General features: G+C 41.6%; 3 protein-coding genes across 11 annotated transcripts; 2 read left to right on the plus strand and 1 right to left on the minus strand.

Annotated features, from left to right (window-relative positions):
• Nucleotides 1-1,335: 1,335 nt before the first annotated feature.
• fam167b (family with sequence similarity 167 member B) lies at nt 1,336-3,546 on the minus strand. Its single transcript, XM_035169125.2, has 2 exons — nt 3,085-3,546; nt 1,336-2,643 (listed from the first exon to the last, which is right to left on the minus strand). Exons 1-2 carry the CDS (start codon nt 3,397-3,399, stop codon nt 2,380-2,382), a joined length of 579 nt encoding a protein of 192 aa, XP_035025016.1. The 5' UTR covers nt 3,400-3,546; the 3' UTR covers nt 1,336-2,379.
• A 1,619-nt stretch (nt 3,547-5,165) lies between these two features.
• zgc:154055 (uncharacterized protein LOC556036 homolog) lies at nt 5,166-11,685 on the plus strand. 5 transcript variants are annotated; one of them, XM_035169061.2, is made up of 11 exons: nt 5,166-5,704; nt 6,172-6,228; nt 6,580-6,688; nt 6,813-6,938; nt 8,269-8,439; nt 8,527-8,744; nt 8,941-9,102; nt 9,302-9,443; nt 10,195-10,415; nt 10,522-10,673; nt 11,439-11,685. In XM_035169061.2, the coding sequence occupies exons 1-11, from the start codon at nt 5,514-5,516 to the stop codon at nt 11,537-11,539; spliced, it is 1,650 nt and encodes a 549-aa protein (XP_035024952.1). In that variant the 5' UTR covers nt 5,166-5,513; the 3' UTR covers nt 11,540-11,685. The 5 variants fall into 5 exon arrangements, with proteins under 5 accessions (XP_035024952.1, XP_035024954.1, XP_035024951.1 ...); XM_035169060.2 differs by having other exon boundaries at nt 5,168-5,704; nt 8,266-8,439; XM_035169064.2 differs by having other exon boundaries at nt 5,550-5,704; nt 6,585-6,688; nt 8,266-8,439.
• A 140-nt stretch (nt 11,686-11,825) lies between these two features.
• On the plus strand, nt 11,826-16,019 carry tdh2 (L-threonine dehydrogenase 2). 5 transcript variants are annotated; one of them, XM_035169069.1, is made up of 9 exons: nt 11,826-12,219; nt 12,346-12,552; nt 13,198-13,240; nt 13,317-13,387; nt 13,481-13,630; nt 13,714-13,886; nt 13,983-14,073; nt 14,205-14,474; nt 15,104-16,019. In XM_035169069.1, exons 2-9 carry the CDS (start codon nt 12,360-12,362, stop codon nt 15,247-15,249), a joined length of 1,137 nt encoding a protein of 378 aa, XP_035024960.1. In that variant the 5' UTR covers nt 11,826-12,219; nt 12,346-12,359; the 3' UTR covers nt 15,250-16,019. The 5 variants fall into 5 exon arrangements, with proteins under 5 accessions (XP_035024960.1, XP_035024956.1, XP_035024958.1 ...); XM_035169065.1 differs by having other exon boundaries at nt 13,317-13,630; XM_035169067.1 differs by having other exon boundaries at nt 13,317-13,630; nt 15,107-16,019.
• Nucleotides 16,020-17,277: the final 1,258 nt, after the last annotated feature.

The raw sequence follows: 17,277 nt of genomic DNA on the forward strand, positions 1-17,277 counted from the left end.
AAGAGTCTATTGTGCATGGGTAGCTCTGGGACCCAGGTTGGATGACATGAGGAGGACCTGATGGAGCATCTGGTGACATTTGGCCAAGATAAGACTCATAGTAGAATGTGCTCAGTCAGATTCACAGAATCTGTCCCAACTGGTACTTTTCAACCATATAATGACGTATATTTTAAAGCAAGATGATGCAACCTTTTACCATAACAGATTTCATATTAGTTTGATGGTTTTCTTACTTGGAATGGGGACAATGGTGGAGCTTTCACCCTGAACACCTGTTCTTGCTCCAAGAATACTGCCGATCTGTAGATCAGTTAAAAAGACTGTCATTAAAAACAAAGTTTGGTGTATTTGTTACAGCAGCAGCTCTTCTGGTTCAGGAAGCCGGGGATCCTGAGGAATATCTACCGCTCAGTTGTGTTTCAGTTCAGTGAGTGGGACTACACAGTCAGAGCTTGTGTCAACAGATTGATACGCTTTGTTTTTTACATACAGGTAAATTCCTTAATTGTATACGATATCTAACTTTGACCTCAAGGGGTCTCTCAATCAAAACAACAACAAAAAACCTAGTGTGATGATGTCATGAAGCAGTGTGGAATCATGGGAATGTTGTCACTACCATTTCTAAAAATCCAGGAGAAGTCAATGTGTGAACACAGCAGGGGATCCCCCACCGAATTCACTGCAAACAAGTGGGGGGTTGATGATGCTTATAACGTGCGACAGACGCAAAAATGAAAAAAAGAAAAAGAAAACAAATGTCACCTGGTGAAAAAGCAGTGACACACACACACAGAAGACACAGACAAAGATGTCAAGATAGTTTGTGGTGATAAGAGTTGACGACGGTGACAGGCAAACCAACGGGTTGGGTGGCAATGCACCTTGAAGTTGGTTGCCACCCACCAGTAAACCAAACGAAGAAGAAGAAGAAGAAGAAGAAGAAGAAGAAGAAGAAGAAGAAGAAGAAGAAGAAGAAGAAGAAGAAGAAGAAGAAGAAGAAGAAGAAGAAGAAGAAGAAGAAGAAAGCAATGGGTAAAGAATATATGATGTACATTAAAAGGCAACCAAAATGAAACATCCTGGTACCTTGAATAAAAATTGTGATTTCTTTGAGTTTGAATATTGTCGGAGTTCATAACTCAACAAAATATATGGCATAGGTCTCATATTTTAATGAAGAATTGTTGCATCGGACATGGAGCTTAACAGAAATAGTCACCACGTGTGGCTGCAGGGGGCGCTGCTCTTAAGTAAAAGTTACATTGTGCTGCTTTAAACTTCAGTGTATGGGTATGTCAATATAATACAATTGCACAGATACAACAGACAGACATAGTAAAGTGTGTTTAATATTGTATTGCATTTGCAAGAGAATGGCAGTTTACATTTTAAGGCATTTTTCTTTTATTCTCATTTGTCTCATATACACATTCATTTTACAGTAGCATGATTTCACAACATCAATAAGAAAATGTTAGTATGTTTTTCTACATTCAAAACCACTATAAACAAGTAAAATATCACTAAAGAATAACCATTTTATTCTTCTTACTTGTTATATAATAAACTATTTAACTTGCCCACTGCGTAACTCAATGCAGACTATATTTGGTCACTGTCCAGCCATTCCTAGCTTACAATCTGTGCTCTGCAGCATCTGGACGTTGTAATGGAAAACAAAATGCATCACATGTGGCCTCCTGGGTTGTGTCACTGCAGTGGTGGGCGTATTGGGGATATTTTTAGTGTGTGTGAAGAATGGGTGTAAAAATGCTGGAGTGTGACCTCCCGCCTCCTCTGAGAATACTGGTAAATGGACAGTGCACTGACGGATCAGCAGCTGGAATATGTTGCTTAGAGTGAAAACTGTTGCTGGAGAGCGTTTTTTTTTTTAACTGTGCCAAGACCAGATTGGAGCAGAAATGCCACCTTCATACCTTTTATTTCAGTCAAAAATATCCCTAGTGATCTAAACTATATCACAGTATGGCTTGTTTTTTGTAACCTTTACACTTCATACCAGCTCCTAGGTTTTATTTGTCTACTTTGGTTCATGTAGCATTGAGCAAACAACAGTCAATAGAGCAGCTCAGGCTCCATCCAGCAGGAAGGTGTGTCAGTATTAAGGAACTGTGCCGCTGCAGGTCTGTACACAGAGGCTTACTCATGCACATCAAGCCATTGTGCACATCAAATGAGTCCCTTTCATTTTCACCCTGCAGTAGCTGGCAGCCTCTCTCCACTCTGGCACCAGAACACCTTCAGAGGAGGAAACAGCCAGAATAATAATAATAATGATAATAATGTGTCTACACAAGCTCAGAGGAGTCAGGGGAGGGGACTGGACGATTCTCAGCAACATTAATGAAGCTTTCAACACAGTGAGAACCGCCTGGAGTTGATGTTCATCTTGGTGAGGCCCAGGTGCTTCAGCGGGGTGGACAGGGCGAAGGCGGCCTTCATGGGGATGTCACACAGCAGGTCAGACTCCTCTCCGCATTCCTCCAGCTCGTACGTGGCGTCGTCCAGCATCTCCTTGTGGCGGTCGCACACCTGCTCCACCTTCAGCCGGTGGATCTCCCCACGCAGGCTGATGAGCTGGCGGGCCAAGCGGTTGTCCTGGACTTGCATCTCTCTCTGAGGAGGAGGAGGAGGAGGAGGAGGAAGAGGGAGCAGGGGTGAATGAATGAATGAAGGAGGGAAGAGGTTGGAGATTATGGGGGTTAGACCAGATTAGACCAGCAAGAATGGGGAAGTTTGGATTATTTATAATTTAATCACATTTTATCTTCTTATGTAAGGGTGTTAATCACTGGTGTGTGCAGTATGAGGGTAGCTGCCTGGGGCCTAGGGAGAACAGACATCCATTTGTCTCAAAACTATTTGTTTATGTTCTGAGGACTGCATGAAGTCACTCATGCTTTGCCGTGAATTTAGGTCTGGCATCCATGGAGAGGACATCACTATAGAACTATTTCACAGATATAGGAAAGCTATCATTTTTTTGGTTTAAAATAATTGGAACTCAACAGCCAGACAAAAGTAAAAATAAAATCATCAGGTTCAGTGATCACTCACCAGCTCTTTTCTCAGAAACTCCAAAGCATCATCAATAGTCTCAAAGCCACAGATGTTGCGCACGACCAGTTCTGAGTTCTCATTGCGTAAAAGTACAGGCACGGAGACGGCCTGTCCCCCCGCAGAGTCCGGACTACCAGTTTCCGTGTCCGCTGGGAAGCTTTCCTTCCACGGTCGGCTCTCGACGCGCTCCTGCCACTCCAGATAGGACGGTCTGCGCGTCTGTAACTTCAGCTTCTCCGTCAGCGCCTTCACGCTGTCCAGATCCTCCGCGCGTCCCTCGCAGGACTCCTCTCCAAACTCTTTAAAATCCATCGTGTCAGACAGTGACAGATCACAAGTCACGGGAATCCACGTCGAGTTCAGGTTAAGTTCACTCTTTGGTTTCTCAGCTCGGCGATAAGAGCGCAACAGGTCCTCCTCACCTCCTTTATAGGGAGTGACCGCCCATCCCGCAGGACGCGCAGGCTGCATCATTTATAGGCTTCTCGTGGAAGGAAGCCAGATCTCTTTGACCTTGCAGCAAAGACTGCGTGTCTCTTTGTCACATATTTACTGAAAATGCTAAACAAATTCATAAATTAAAGCAAATACAATTATTTGTGATGTTTGAGTTAACATGTGCGTAAAAACGGTGGTATTCCCTGATTCCACAACATCTGTTTGGCTACTTTTTTTAAACTTTGAGGTACTTTATACCTTATAATCCTTTTGTTTTCACACAAGTCGTAACTTTTAACCTGTAAAGTGCCTTAACTGTGCTTTAAAAGGTGCTATATAGATAACGTGTATTAGGTTATTATTATTATTGTTTTTTTTTTATTATTATTATGATTATTATTATTATTAGAATATAAAAGTATCATTCGTAAAACGACTGAAAAGTAAAGAAAGTACTGTGAGTCCTATGTTATTTCTGTGTTGATGTGTGTTAGAAGCATTTTAATGCCCTGGTCGATGACAGGGATCTGTTTTGAACTACATTACATTCATCTGTAGTTTAATCTATAACAGAGTTGCACTTTATAATTATTTGTTTCTGTTATGTATATTATGCATATTTAATTGAATTTTTTAAAGCAAATAACTACAATATGGAGGCCCAACTATTTGCACAGTTGAGTTTGCACATTCCCTTTAACCACTGTTATAACTGTCTTCATCAGGTTGTATGTATTTCTCATGAATATGCATAATTTTTTTATTTCTTCTTATATCTTTTGTATATATCTATATATTACCTTTTGAATCCATTCTATTTTTTATAGGCATTTATATTTAGATATTATTGACCAGGCAGAAACATTGTGGAGTTAAGAATTAATTTATGCATATGACAATAAAGTCTTTGAATCTTTGATTCTGCAACAACTGTCAAATAAAAGTAGTGGCATTAAAAGTACGTTTACAAAAGTATGTATTGACTTAGTGTGTAGAATTTAGTGACATCTAGTGGTGGATTTGTGTGTTGCAGCTGAATACCCCTCACCTCACCCTCCCCTTCCAAACATGACAGAGAACCTGTGGTAGCCTTCAGTCGTCATTAAAACTCAAAAGGTGTTAAATTTAACTGTAAAACATGATGGCCTCCGTAGAGAGGACCCGCTCCTGATGTGAATATAAAGTGTTTAAATATAAAGGGCAAAGAAAACCATTCTTACAATTTAGATGAAAAACTAGTAAAAACATAACTAGCATTATTTTATATTCAGTTTTTGCCAATTGATCCCTTTCACCTAAATCTTACATACTGAACCTTTAAACAATTTAAATTAACTTCAGAATGCAGAACTCTTCCTTTTTTAAGAATCTTTTACAAGGTTTGTTTCTAGTTCTGCTTCCTGGATCCGTGATTTAAGGTTTCAAACCAACTTTCTATATGTGCGTCTGCTGCCATCTAGTGGTCATTCACTATAATGCAAACCGATCAGTGCTGCTCCCCTCCCTCTCTACTCCCCCCACAGTGTTCTCAACTTTTTACCAGCTTGTGTGTGTGTGTGTGTGTGTGTGTGTGTGTGTGTGTGTGTGTGTGTGTGTGTGTGTGTGTGTGACACATCAGTGCTGCTGCTGCCTCTCAGGAAACGTGCACTTCCGTTTTTACTCAACCCAAGCAACTCTTTAGTTTCTTCCCCCCTACATCACCAGATCAGTGTCGAGCTCTGCCGCCACCTGAGTTTGAAAAGGTGCAGATAGATTACGTGGTTGAGTATGTTCAAGTAAACATGAATCTATTCATAGCCTCCTTATCGTCAAACAAACAGTGCAGGAGCTGCAGTGTTCCCCAGCAAGCGGTGCGCACAGAGGAGAGGATGCTTTCTCTTTCATTCTCTCAGGACCTTAGAGGCGAGGAAGTCATTTGAAGTCGGAGGGCTCCATCTGCAGTGAGAGGTTTGGCTCTTTGGGTTTCTCGTTTTTTTTGGGGGGAGCTGATGGAGTTTTCTGAGCACATCAAGACCGCCAATGTGGAGGATGTAGTGCTTCGGCAGCCCCTGCACCCGCCGAGCCGAGGCACCCTGTGCGTCACCGGCCACCACCTGCTCTTCTCGGTCAGAGAGGAGGAGGGAGGCTCATCGCGGCAGGTTCTACTGCTCCTCAGGAACATCGATGCCACTGAGAAAAGGTGAGATCACTGCATCTTATCAAGTATGCGGATGTAAAAACAATAGAGGGTAGAGAAGATGGTCATTTGGTTCCACGTTGCAAAAAAGCCCTTGATATACGTAGAATTACTTAATTGAGTCTCTTAGTAAGTGCTTTGTGGATGTTTTAGGACTATTTTATTCTGAGGATGTTTACAAACCTGTGCATGGTCACATTCAACAATAACCAACATCAGGTCCTTTGTACATTGGACTTGCTTGGGTTTCTTGAAGACTTTTCCAAAGCGTGTCCAGATCTGAAGAAGCCTTTTTGATGAAATGAGAAACACAATCAAGTCTATTTGTACAACTCCCTGTGATACCATGACCTGTATGACTGAGCATCTTCACAGATAAATAACAATAACTAATCAACAACAAGTTTTTGTGCCAGTGAATCATCCAACATCTAATTCATGTTATCCCTCAAATCTTTTTTTTAAACCAGTGTGGAAAATCTTTTTGGCTATTCCAGCCTCTTCTCTAATGCAGGCCGCAGTGAAAGGTTGGACATTTGTGTTGCAGTGTGTTGTCCCTGTCGCTGCCCTTACTGCTCACAAGTGCTGCAGAAGGAAATGTGCCAACAACATTACAGCAACTCTCTTGTCAGACACACACTCACACTGTGGGTTGCTTGCTTTTAACAGTCTGTTGCCGTTAAACCTCATGAAAGCCTAAGCTTCGCTGTAACTGCTTGATAAGTTCTTTGGTCAGTAACAGAGAGTACTAAGGGTTGTGAACTAATTTGTCAGCAGGCTAAAGCTCTGCCTCCCACACATACTTTCTGCACTGCTGTTGAGTGTTGAGTGTGGACATCTTGTTTCCAGGACTCATAAGTGTGTATTTGTGTGTGTAGGATAGCTGGATCCTCAGGGACGATTACCATCAAGTGCAAAGATGTGCGAGTGCTCCAGCTTGACATCCCAGGCATGGAGCAGTGTCTCAACATTGCACGCTCTATCGAGGTGTCACAAGTCATCAGATAATCCAAATGAAACCTCAAACATTTCCTCTTTGCCCTTTTTGCTTTGAATCTGATCATCTATTTTGACGTCCTACAATGATCTGTTTCTCTCCAACTCTCTGTAGACCCTGTCCTGTCTGGACTGTGTGTCGGAGATGTATCCTTTCTTTTACAGACCTCCTGATCTCAGCCTGCAGGACCCGTGGGGTCTCTCATCCCCTGAAAAGCACTACAGTCAAATGAAGGAGCTGGTAACCAACATAATAGAACTACGCGTACTTATAAAAATGCTGCTGCTGTGTAGAAATGTCATACCACATGCATAAAATATATAATCACCCACCGGAGTCTCACAGGCAACCTTTCCCAACAATAGTCCAACACCCACATGACAGGAAAATGCCAGGGAAATGGAATGAATGAAAGAAGGAGGTCAACATTCAGGATATCCTTATCGCTTAGTTTTCATTTGTTTTCCCTTAACTCCAGAATGTGTTTAACAGAGAGACATCTTCCTCTGGGAATAGCATGTTGCGATGGTGAAGGGAGTGGACCATGAGGGCAGCATTGTTGATGTATTTTATAGGCACACTGTTCCCAGAACATGGGAGATATTCACACTTGCATGTCTTTGTCCTTTCAGCCACTTCCACGGGAGTTGGGCGATTTTGTTGAGTTTGCAACTGCAATTTGTGAACTGTGACACATGGTTATTCTTAAAGAAAACATAATATACTGTTAAGATTTGTCAAATGGAGTTTTAAATGAATAGTTTGACATTTTTTAAAAAATTACTTCTACTAAAGTCCCAAAAGATGTTTTTTTATTCATCTTGTTCATCGGTCATCATTTAGGACTTCTGTTTTAGCAGTTTTTTGAGAACAAGATAAATATCTAGTGAGAAAAAGATAATTATCTTGTATCTTGCTTTTATAAGTTGCGTTTATATAACTTTTAAGAGTTTGTTAATTTCTTAAGTATTTGGCTTGAAACATAGGCTCAAACAGTGCCACTGACTTCCCAAAAGATAATAGATAAACAAGATATTAGCTTGTGAGCACAAGATAAATAAATATCATATTTCGGGACTTCAAGGGCTCCGTATGATTCATACCTCTTCTCAAGAATTAAACGACAAGCTCAATACCGTCATCAGGTCTGTCCGCTGAATATCAAGCCAAAGCCAGGAAATAGTTACCTTAGCTTAGCATATGGACTAGAAAACAGGAGGAACAACACATTGTGATTTCACAACGTTTATGTGAGGGTCTCAGTTTCAGCACCGTGAGATTCACAGAGACTCAAAGTATAACTATGCCTTTATGTGCTCCTCTGAAGGTCCTGCTTCCCTATTTGAAAAGTTGTTCTGACTGTGGTGTTCTCATGTGTAAGATGTGTGGTGCTTGAGTCTAAAAAGGTTTAAACAAGACCTTGAAACGTCTTTTTAATATCTCCGTCTGTATTTTGTAATGGAAAATGTATCAGCTTTACATAAAAAGTCACCATGATATATTTTGGTAATTTTAGCTACTATTTCGTGATCGGTGTTCGTCAACCTTCTCTCTCCTCTGTTCGCAGCAGGATAGGTGGAGACTGAGCACTGTGAACAGAGGATACTCAGTGTGTCCCACCTACCCCCCAGCTGTCATCGTTCCTAAAGAGATAAACGATGACATGCTGCTAAAAGTGGCCAAATTCAGACAGGGAGGACGCTTCCCTGTGCTCTGCTACTACCACAGGAAGAACGGCATGGTGAGACGTTTTTGTGTGTTTCTCCTCTGGTCTGCACGTGCAAACACATTGTGCCAAATAATTCCAACCGAAACCAAAACTTCTCAGGTTATCATGCGCAGCAGCCAGCCGCTGACAGGAGCCAATAGGAAGCGCTGCAGGGAAGACGAGCTCCTCCTCCAGGTTGTGATTGACAACTCAGACAAAGGTTACATTATTGACACCCGCTCTAGTCAGCAGGCTCAGCAGGCCCGGATGATGGGTGGGGGGTTTGAGTCCAAATCGTGCTACAGCGGCTGGAAGAGACTGCACAAGCAGATGGAAAGGTGTGTGTGTGTGTGTGTGTGTGTGTGTGTGTGTGTGTGTGTGTGTGTGTGTGTGTGTGTGTGTGTGTGTGTGTGTGTGTGTGTGTGTGTGTGTGTGTGTGTGTGTGTGTGTGTGTGTGCGCGCACTGTAGAAGCTTTTCACCATGTTATGATTTTGATCTGTCCCATCAAATGAACCTCTGTCCCTTTAAAACAGGGGTAAAGCCCTCCAGGAGAGTCTCATCAAGCTGGTGGAAGCCTGTGGTGACGGGTCCCACAACATGGACCGCTGGCTGAGTAAGCTGGAGAATTCAAAGTGGCTGTCACATGTCCAGACTGCTCTGTCAACTGCTGGTCTGCTGGCAGAGTGTGTGGAGAGGTATGATCTTACACCTCTGCTGTGTTTACACTGGGATTAATGTGTATATTCATATCCTGTTTGCAGACCTGTATATGTGTTTCCATTAAGGACTTGAATACAAATTTGCAGGGGGGTAGTACAATTACTATTATTTTGTTGAAAACAAGATATTCATGTAGAGTTTCTGGACTGTGGTGTGTCTGTTGGTTTTGTCCAGGGACGGTCATTCAGTTCTGGTTCATGGCTCTGAAGGGACAGATTCCACTTTGCTCATCAGCACTCTGGCTCAGCTCATCATGGACCCAAGCTGCCGCACTCTGGAGGGCTTCCTGACTCTGTTGGAGAGGGAGTGGGTGCAGGTGTGTGTCTCTCTCTGTGTGTGTGTGTGTGTGTGTGTGTGTGTGTGTGTGTGTGTGTGTGTGTGTGTGTGTGTGTGTGAGACATCTAAGTAGCACCTGACATATTTGTTGGTTGTTGTTGGCCTTATTGAGACGGAACGAAGCAGCTGCAATTACTCAAGCTTGAAAAAAAACATTTACTATGTTTTTCAGTGTAAAAACCTCCTTTTTTAGTTGCAGATCATATTCACCTAAGAGCTAAAGCAGTGAAAGGCAGTTAAGCACAGGAAGTGGGGGTGTAACATTACCGTGGAAAACAGAGGAACTAGAATTATCATAATTTTAAGGGACAAATAACCAAGTAACCTTATTTATATCAGTCCATGTGGAGTATCGAGATTCAAGACACAGGAGACATATGGAGAGGGGAAGCAGTTCATGCTTATTGGTTAGTGCAGTTGCAGTGTTGAAATACACCGATGCAAGTGTACAAGTTGATCTGTAAGGTAAGTGATCAAAATGAAATTATTTCTATTCTGTGCCCCAAGGTAAACATGAGGCCCTGGCTAAAGGGTAAAAGGGTGACTCTTGCACTAACTGCTCAAATGAAGTCATAAACAATCAGTTTGGAACATAGGACAAGATGAAGAATATCCCTGTATGTATGTTGAAAAAGGCAGAAAATTAATAAATAGAAAAATGACACGTGACACTGCAGAAATTAGTGTGTTTGTATGTACCCTGTACGTACTGTTTGTGTTTCCTGTCTCAGGCGGGACACCCGTTCCAGCAGCGATGTGCCCACTCGGCCTTCTCCCACGCCCGTCTCCAGCAGGAGTCCCCGCTCTTCCTGCTGCTGCTGGACAGTGTTTGGCAGCTGTGGCGTCAGTTTCCTCTGGCGCTGGGCTTCTCAGAGGCGCTGCTCCTCAGGCTGGCGACCGAGGCCTACGCCTCCGACTACGGCACCTTCCTGTGTAACAGCGATCAGGAGAGGTCAGCTGTACTTCTCCACATATTCTGACACAAAACCTGCTGTGTCATAGTAACCGCTGTCTTCACACGCTTCATGTTACCTGATTCGGATGTCTCCTTGCCGCAGGTGTTCTCTAGAGGTGAAGGAGAAGACTCACTGTTTGTTCCAGGCCCTGCTGAGGCCAAAGGAGAGAGAGCCTTACTCCAACCCCCTGTACGAGCACACTGAGCTGGCAATCTGGCCCTCGGTCCACCCTCAGTCCCTGCAGCTCTGGAGAGGTGAGCTTTGATTGACAAACATAATAAATCCTATCTTTATTAAAGGGTGTGGTCTTTCAGTTTGAGAGCAGGACTTATTGATTTATTAGCACGTTCAGATTTTTTAATGCTTTCACTCAAAGACCCTGCGCTCGCAGTCATGTGGCCCCTGCTTGAGCTTTCCTCTGCTTGTGCTCAAACTGTGCCCCTGCTCTCAGTTATTTTGTTGCTTGGACAGATTTTGTGCGCTCCAGCTCTTCTTCCCCTTGTGCTCACACTGCTTCTGTGTCTTCTGTGTCTGCTTTCGGATTTCTCCTCTGCGCTTGTATTATTACTTCTTTACTTTACTTCTGTCTATAGCTTTTCTTCTTTAAGAGTCTTGTATGGGTGGTCCCATATGTACCGCTGCCCTCCATGGCATTATTTACACACTCAGCTAACTCACCCAAAACAATTCCAGGACAATTTAATTTGTCAACACAACACCTGACCTTCTATTGGAAGCTGAAGCACAGGAAATCTGTCCAAGAAACAAAATTTCTCAGTACAAGCGTGTGGTTTTCCTGCTCTCAAACTTAAAGACCCTTAAGGGCCCTTTAATAAAGATTTTAAACAATCCCCATAGAGCTCATAATTCTTTTGAACTGTGTGTTAGCTTAATCAGTTACATTCATTCAATATTGTAGCATCTAATTTAATCACAGTGAGTTCCCTGGTGTTGAATGGTCATGTGTTGCTAACTCTGAGGAGTCTTGGTGCTGACTCAAGCTCACGTCTGATCCTTAGGCTTTTTCCTGAGGTGGACCCTACAGACTCGGCACCTGGAAGAGGCTCAGGAGGAAATGAGAAAATTGGTCAATGAGTGGGGGAAGCTGGTGCTCAGCTGACAAACCCCCCGAATAAGCATGAATGTTACAATGTGCAATGCCTTTTGACTGTGGAAATATTTTTCAGAATTCTTAACAACCATTTTATTGTATTTGTTTTCGTATTTTATTTACTCTTTCATAAAACTTTTATAGAAAAAATGAAATGTTGGTGTCATTTGAGGTATTTTAATGCTTTACAAACCTCTAATTTAACATATGTTTTGCATCATTCCAGTGAGGTATTTATTTTCGGACATATATTCACCAATAAATAATATCAATAGAGGGGACACACCTCCCAGTCCTGTTAAGCTCAGCTAAACACTCTTCACAATACAAATCCCTGTGCACAGCAAGTCAGCATGTTTGCCCGCTCGGAGCTTTGCAGGCTGGAGACTGTAGTCCCGTTCAGTCAAGAGCCACCAGCCCGGGTGATTACACAAACGTGGACAAGAACCACATAGCCCAGCATGACTCTCCACACCTGCTTATGTATCCAGTGGTCACTGGGCGAACTGAAACGGTGACCAATCGGATGGGTTGGTGATCTTTTCACTCTAACATTTAAATGCCTCAAAAACTCTTTATCAGCATTTATCTTGTGATTTAGTTTAGTGGAATAGTTTTGGATTGACTGCAACTGCTGGTGTTGGATCAAGAATCATCTGTGTGGGATTTCTGATTTTCTCAGCACACAGGTAATATATCTTTTACATATAATCCATATATAATACTATATACAATTATCTTGTCTATAATTTTATCTTAAGATGTTTATCTGTGATAAATATGGTCTCATGAGATTCTGTTTAACTTTTCTAAAGAACTGCTGCTGGACATGCATCCGGGCGTGCGGGTCTGTGTGCCCACTGTGGCCCTGCTGGGCATGTTTTGCCGAGGTTGCCTGAGCAGGGCGCAGAGTTTGCCCCGTCGCAGCTTCAGCACTTTGCACAAGCGAATGAGCAGGTGGAACAGTCAGGAGACCAGCGGCCCGCTACCTTCTCAGGAACACCCTCGTGTCCTCATCACAGGTTAAACAAATCCACATCTGTCTATCTTTAGCAAATAATGGCAGCTGCTTTCTGACACTCGGGGAAATGTGGACTTTAGCTACCCAAACACTGGGCCCTGGAGGCTGCCATTGTTTTCTACCACTTTCACTGTGCAACCAATGTTTGGCTTCTGTTGGCAACAGAGCTGTTACAGTTCGGGGCAGGATGCCTTGCTCAGAGTCATCTCTGGGGAGCCAAGAACAGCATAAAACACATCCAAGCACATACTAAGTTTCAAACAACAGGTTACGTAGAAGTACTGGAGGGAAGGTTTCATAGGATTCAGGGACATGAGTGGAATACTACGGACACATGCTGTCCATTCTGTCTGTTCGAGTTGTTTTCACTGTGCACCAGCACCAGGACCCCATTTTGACTCATCACAATAGAGTGCATGCAGACAGTGCTAGTCACATAAAAGAGCCAATGAGTGGCAGTGGGTGAGAATAATAGCCTGCTGCCACTTTTTGTCCCATGATAAAGCTTCGGAACAAATGAATGCTTTTTTTTCTCCAGCTTAAGCATGGTGCGCCAAAAACATTGATATCACTTTCACACCGAACTCCAGGCATATATTCTTTTTTTTCTGCAAAGATAAAATATTAAATGTGTCTCTGTGTACAGGTGGCCTTGGGCAGTTAGGTGTGGGGCTTGCACAATCACTGAGGTGAGATATTTATAAATTCCTGAGATATGGAAGTTTGTAAAAGTTTGAAATTTGACATCTCTTCATTAATGTCTAGAAAACTGTATGGACGAGAGAACGTCATCCTGTCAGACATCAAGAAGCCTCCACCTCATGTTTTCACCAGTGGTATGCAAAATATAAATACGGTTTTATGGCGTTTTGTGTCCTGTTTTCCTTTGTTAATACTTTTAAATGCTCTTCCCTCTCTTTTCCCATCAGGTCCATTCGTATACGCTGATGTGTTGGACTACAAGCACCTTAGAGAAATTATTGTAAATAATCGAATCACTTGGCTCATCCACTACAGTGCTTTGCTCAGTGCTGTGGGCGAGGCTAATGTGGCTTTGGCACGCAAGATCAACATCACAGGTCCACTGGATTGCACACGATATTTACAGGTTCCGCATTTTCAGAAAGATTGTCGTGTTTTAACTCCACTCTGGATGTTCTAGGCCTTCATAACGTGCTGGACTTGGCACTGGAGAACTGCCTGCGCCTCTTTGTCCCCAGCACCATCGGAGCGTTTGGCCCCTCTTCTCCACGTGACCCGGCCCCAGACCTCTGTATCCAAAGACCTCGAACCATTTACGGCGTGTCCAAAGTGCATGGGGAGCTGATGGGAGAGGTGAAATTATTCTAATACACATACAGAGACACTTTTGATGACATGATTGTATATATTGATTTTTCAGATCTCATATTCATGTTAATCATTCTTCAGTATCTCCATCATAAATATGGCCTGGACTTCCGCTGCCTACGTTACCCAGGTGTGATATCAGTCAACAGTCCTCCTGGAGGAGGAACCACAGGTATTGCTCAACTTAACATCCGCATATACCACACTCTGAGAATATACTGTATATATATATATACACTGTATATGTACAGCAAAGCCAGCTGGATGTTATGGACTAAGCACCCCTGACCTCTTTCTTCACAGACTATGCAGTTCAAATCTTCCACGATGCTCTCAGCACGGGTCACCACGAGTGCTACTTGCGACCTGACACTCGTCTACCCATGATGCACATCTCTGACTGCCACCGTGCCACAGTGGAGTTCATGCAGGCTCCGGGGTGCCAGCTGTCCCTGCGTACCTACAACATAGCTGCCATGAGTTTCACTCCGGAAGAGGTGGCCCAAGAAATACGCAAGCATCTCCCCCACCTCAAGGTCACCTACAACCCCGATTCTGTCCGCCAGACCATCGGTACGACTTAACGCGTGTGGTAAACACCTTAACACAAATCCTGGATGGGATGATAAAGTTATGCAGTATATATAGACTGGGGTAATGTCAAACTATAATGAAACAAATTCAGCTACATGTAAATATATTAAGGGATGTTAATAAGTGACATGTCCTGTTTTGGTTGAATTTTACATGTACTTTGGTATTGAAGAATCCCAACGGCATGTTGGGGTTTGTAATTAAAAATCAAAACTTTTAACTTTCATGATAAAAACAGCAACATTACTGGTAAGAAAAAATTTAATCTCTAAGATTTTTAGGGCTCATGCAAGGGCGGATATAGGATTTATATAATAATATATAAAAGCTTTAACAAATTATTGTTAGTTGTGTAAGTGACAAAATAAATGTTTAAGTTGTAAAGAAAATTGAAAAAACAACTATTGACAGTACAGGTGCATTTCAGGGACCAATCAGGTTTCAGCTTGGGCCAGTGCCCCCCTGGCCCCGCCCCTAGATCCATGGGCTCCCTGTCTTTTCTGGTTTTTATCCTGTTTTGTTTTTTAATTAATTGTGGAGTTCATATCATCATCTTCACGTAAACCACAATGAATGGGTTTAATGTGGTCATGTTTGTTACTTTGCAGCAGACAGCTGGCCGGTAAGGTTTGATGACACCAACGCTCGCAGAGACTGGGGCTGGGCACCAGCCTTCGGGCTTGAAGAGCTGGTGTCCGACATGTTGCACTTCATTCGAGACAAGAGGACCAATAAGGGTTTGCCAGTCAGCTAGCAAACCCTGCTCCACAGAGACTGACCAATGCCTACCCCTACACGAACAATACACTATCTCTCACTTCACTTTTCAGAAAGTTGTCAACCACCTATCCTGTGTTTCTCTGGAGCATTACAGCAATGAGCCACGGCCTGTTTGTAAGGTGGGAATTCATAGTCAGAAGCCCTCAGAAAACAGTGGACAGTGAGATTTCCCACGCATGCACACACTGACACACATCTCAGTCTTTTTCAGGGAACAATATGCTGTCAAACCTTCTCTCCATCTTTGTTGTTTTTAATTGTGATTGTGGTACCAGCATCACTCAGATGCCAAAGAAAATCATTCGTTTCGTAAGCTTCAGAGATTTCCAAATATCATACAAATCACGTGCATGGACTCAACAGTCTGTTAAATGTCTGTTACAATGTCTAATACAATATGGACCAGTTGCACATTGAAAGTATCAAACCTGTTGTACACTTTGGTTCCACGATCATCTGGAATGGCTGGCTCAGTTAGCTCTGGACTGTAATGACACATCATGTATTCTGGCTGTTTTATAATATCAAGTGAAAATCACACACTGGACACAAACCCACTACCCTTGCTGTGGCATCGAACAGGAAGCCTTTAGTTTACTTTCTTCTGGCCAGCAGTGTGATTTTGGTTATGAATATGCACCAATAAGAAGCCTTATTGACTGTAGATTACTTTTGGAAAACTGTCTAAAAATGCAGTGTTGTTTGAATCAGACTTTGAATAATAAAAAATGTAATTTACCTAAATAGCAGTGATCACTATATATTGCTCAAGGTCACGTATTCAACATGTAGAATATACAAAAATATATATTATGATGGTAACTGGGTGCAATGACTAGTACATGAGTATTTACATTTTAAGGTATTTGATACTTGACTAGTACTTGAATACATTTCCGACAATAACCATATTTTACAATACTACATTCATTACACAACTATAAATACTATATATTATTAAATAGTGCTTATATTCCCCATTTACACTGTACAAACATATTGATTAGGGTGGTTACTGGATATAATTTTGAGATACCGATAAAGCATATATACATTTTTAGCGATTTGATACTTCTATACCACTATATTTGAGACAATAATCATTTTTAATAATTTTTACACCACAACATTAATTACAGCACCATTAATAGCAAATATTTGTAAATGTTTCAAATCATGTATTTTTCATACAGAAATAACAGAAATATAATATTTTTCAGGTGCTAGTACTTTAGAAGTTATATTTTGAGCTATTGGGTACTTCCACTCTACAACATTTTAGGCAATCTTCATGCTTTTTACACCACCACATTTATTACACTACTATAAATACTATATATCATTAGATATTGCTCAACTTAAGGTTTGGAATTTGCAAAAATATTGATTATAGTCTTGACTGGGTGCAATTTTGAGTAGTGGTACTTGAGTATTTACATTTTAAACTATTTTATACTCGACTACATTTCAGACAACCCTCATAATTTTTACACTACTACATTTATTACACTACTATAAATATTATATATGTTAATATCATATTATCATTGTTTAACTTTGCAGATTCTATATGTAAAAGGTACAAAACATTGATTATAATGGTAACTGGGTGCAATTTTGAGGTGCTGGGAATTGAGTATTTAAATTAACTACTGTTGGGTATTTCTATTCTTCCACATTTCAGACAATCTTCATACTTTTTACAAAACTACATTTATTACTAAAGTGGTAGATTTATTATAATACCATAAATACTATATAGCATTACATATTGCTCAACTTCATGTGTTGTACTGTATGTGCACAACGTACAAAAATATTGATTATGATGGTAACTGGGTGTATTTTTGAGGTACAGGTATTTGAGTATTTTCATGTTGAGATATTCTATACTTCTCTTCAACATTTCAGACAATCATCATACTTATCAGACCATTACATTTGTTATCGATACTATAATACTAGTTACCACGTAAATCATGATAAATAAGACATGATCAAA

Source organism: Hippoglossus stenolepis, chromosome 10 (assembly GCF_022539355.2).
Source record: "Hippoglossus stenolepis isolate QCI-W04-F060 chromosome 10, HSTE1.2, whole genome shotgun sequence".
Taxonomy (NCBI): Eukaryota; Metazoa; Chordata; class Actinopteri; order Pleuronectiformes; family Pleuronectidae; genus Hippoglossus; species Hippoglossus stenolepis.

Bases quoted from the DNA above. Each gene is read 5' to 3' on its own strand.
- fam167b (XM_035169125.2), bottom strand. From the start codon at position 3,399: ATGGATTTTAAAGAGTTTGGAGAGGAGTCCTGCGAGGGACGCGCGGAG. The intron at 2,644-3,084 runs GTGAGTGATCAC...CCTCCTCCTCAG, and splicing joins AGTTTCTGAGAAAAGAGCTG to AGAGAGATGCAAGTCCAGGA.
- zgc:154055 (XM_035169060.2), top strand. From the start codon at position 5,514: ATGGAGTTTTCTGAGCACATCAAGACCGCCAATGTGGAGGATGTAGTG. The intron at 8,440-8,526 runs GTGAGACGTTTT...AAAACTTCTCAG, and splicing joins ACCACAGGAAGAACGGCATG to GTTATCATGCGCAGCAGCCA. The intron at 9,103-9,301 runs GTATGATCTTAC...GGTTTTGTCCAG, and splicing joins CTGGCAGAGTGTGTGGAGAG to GGACGGTCATTCAGTTCTGG.
- tdh2 (XM_035169065.1), top strand. From the start codon at position 12,360: ATGCATCCGGGCGTGCGGGTCTGTGTGCCCACTGTGGCCCTGCTGGGC. The intron at 14,074-14,204 runs GTATTGCTCAAC...CTTTCTTCACAG, and splicing joins TCCTGGAGGAGGAACCACAG to ACTATGCAGTTCAAATCTTC. The intron at 14,475-15,103 runs GTACGACTTAAC...GTTACTTTGCAG, and splicing joins TTCTGTCCGCCAGACCATCG to CAGACAGCTGGCCGGTAAGG.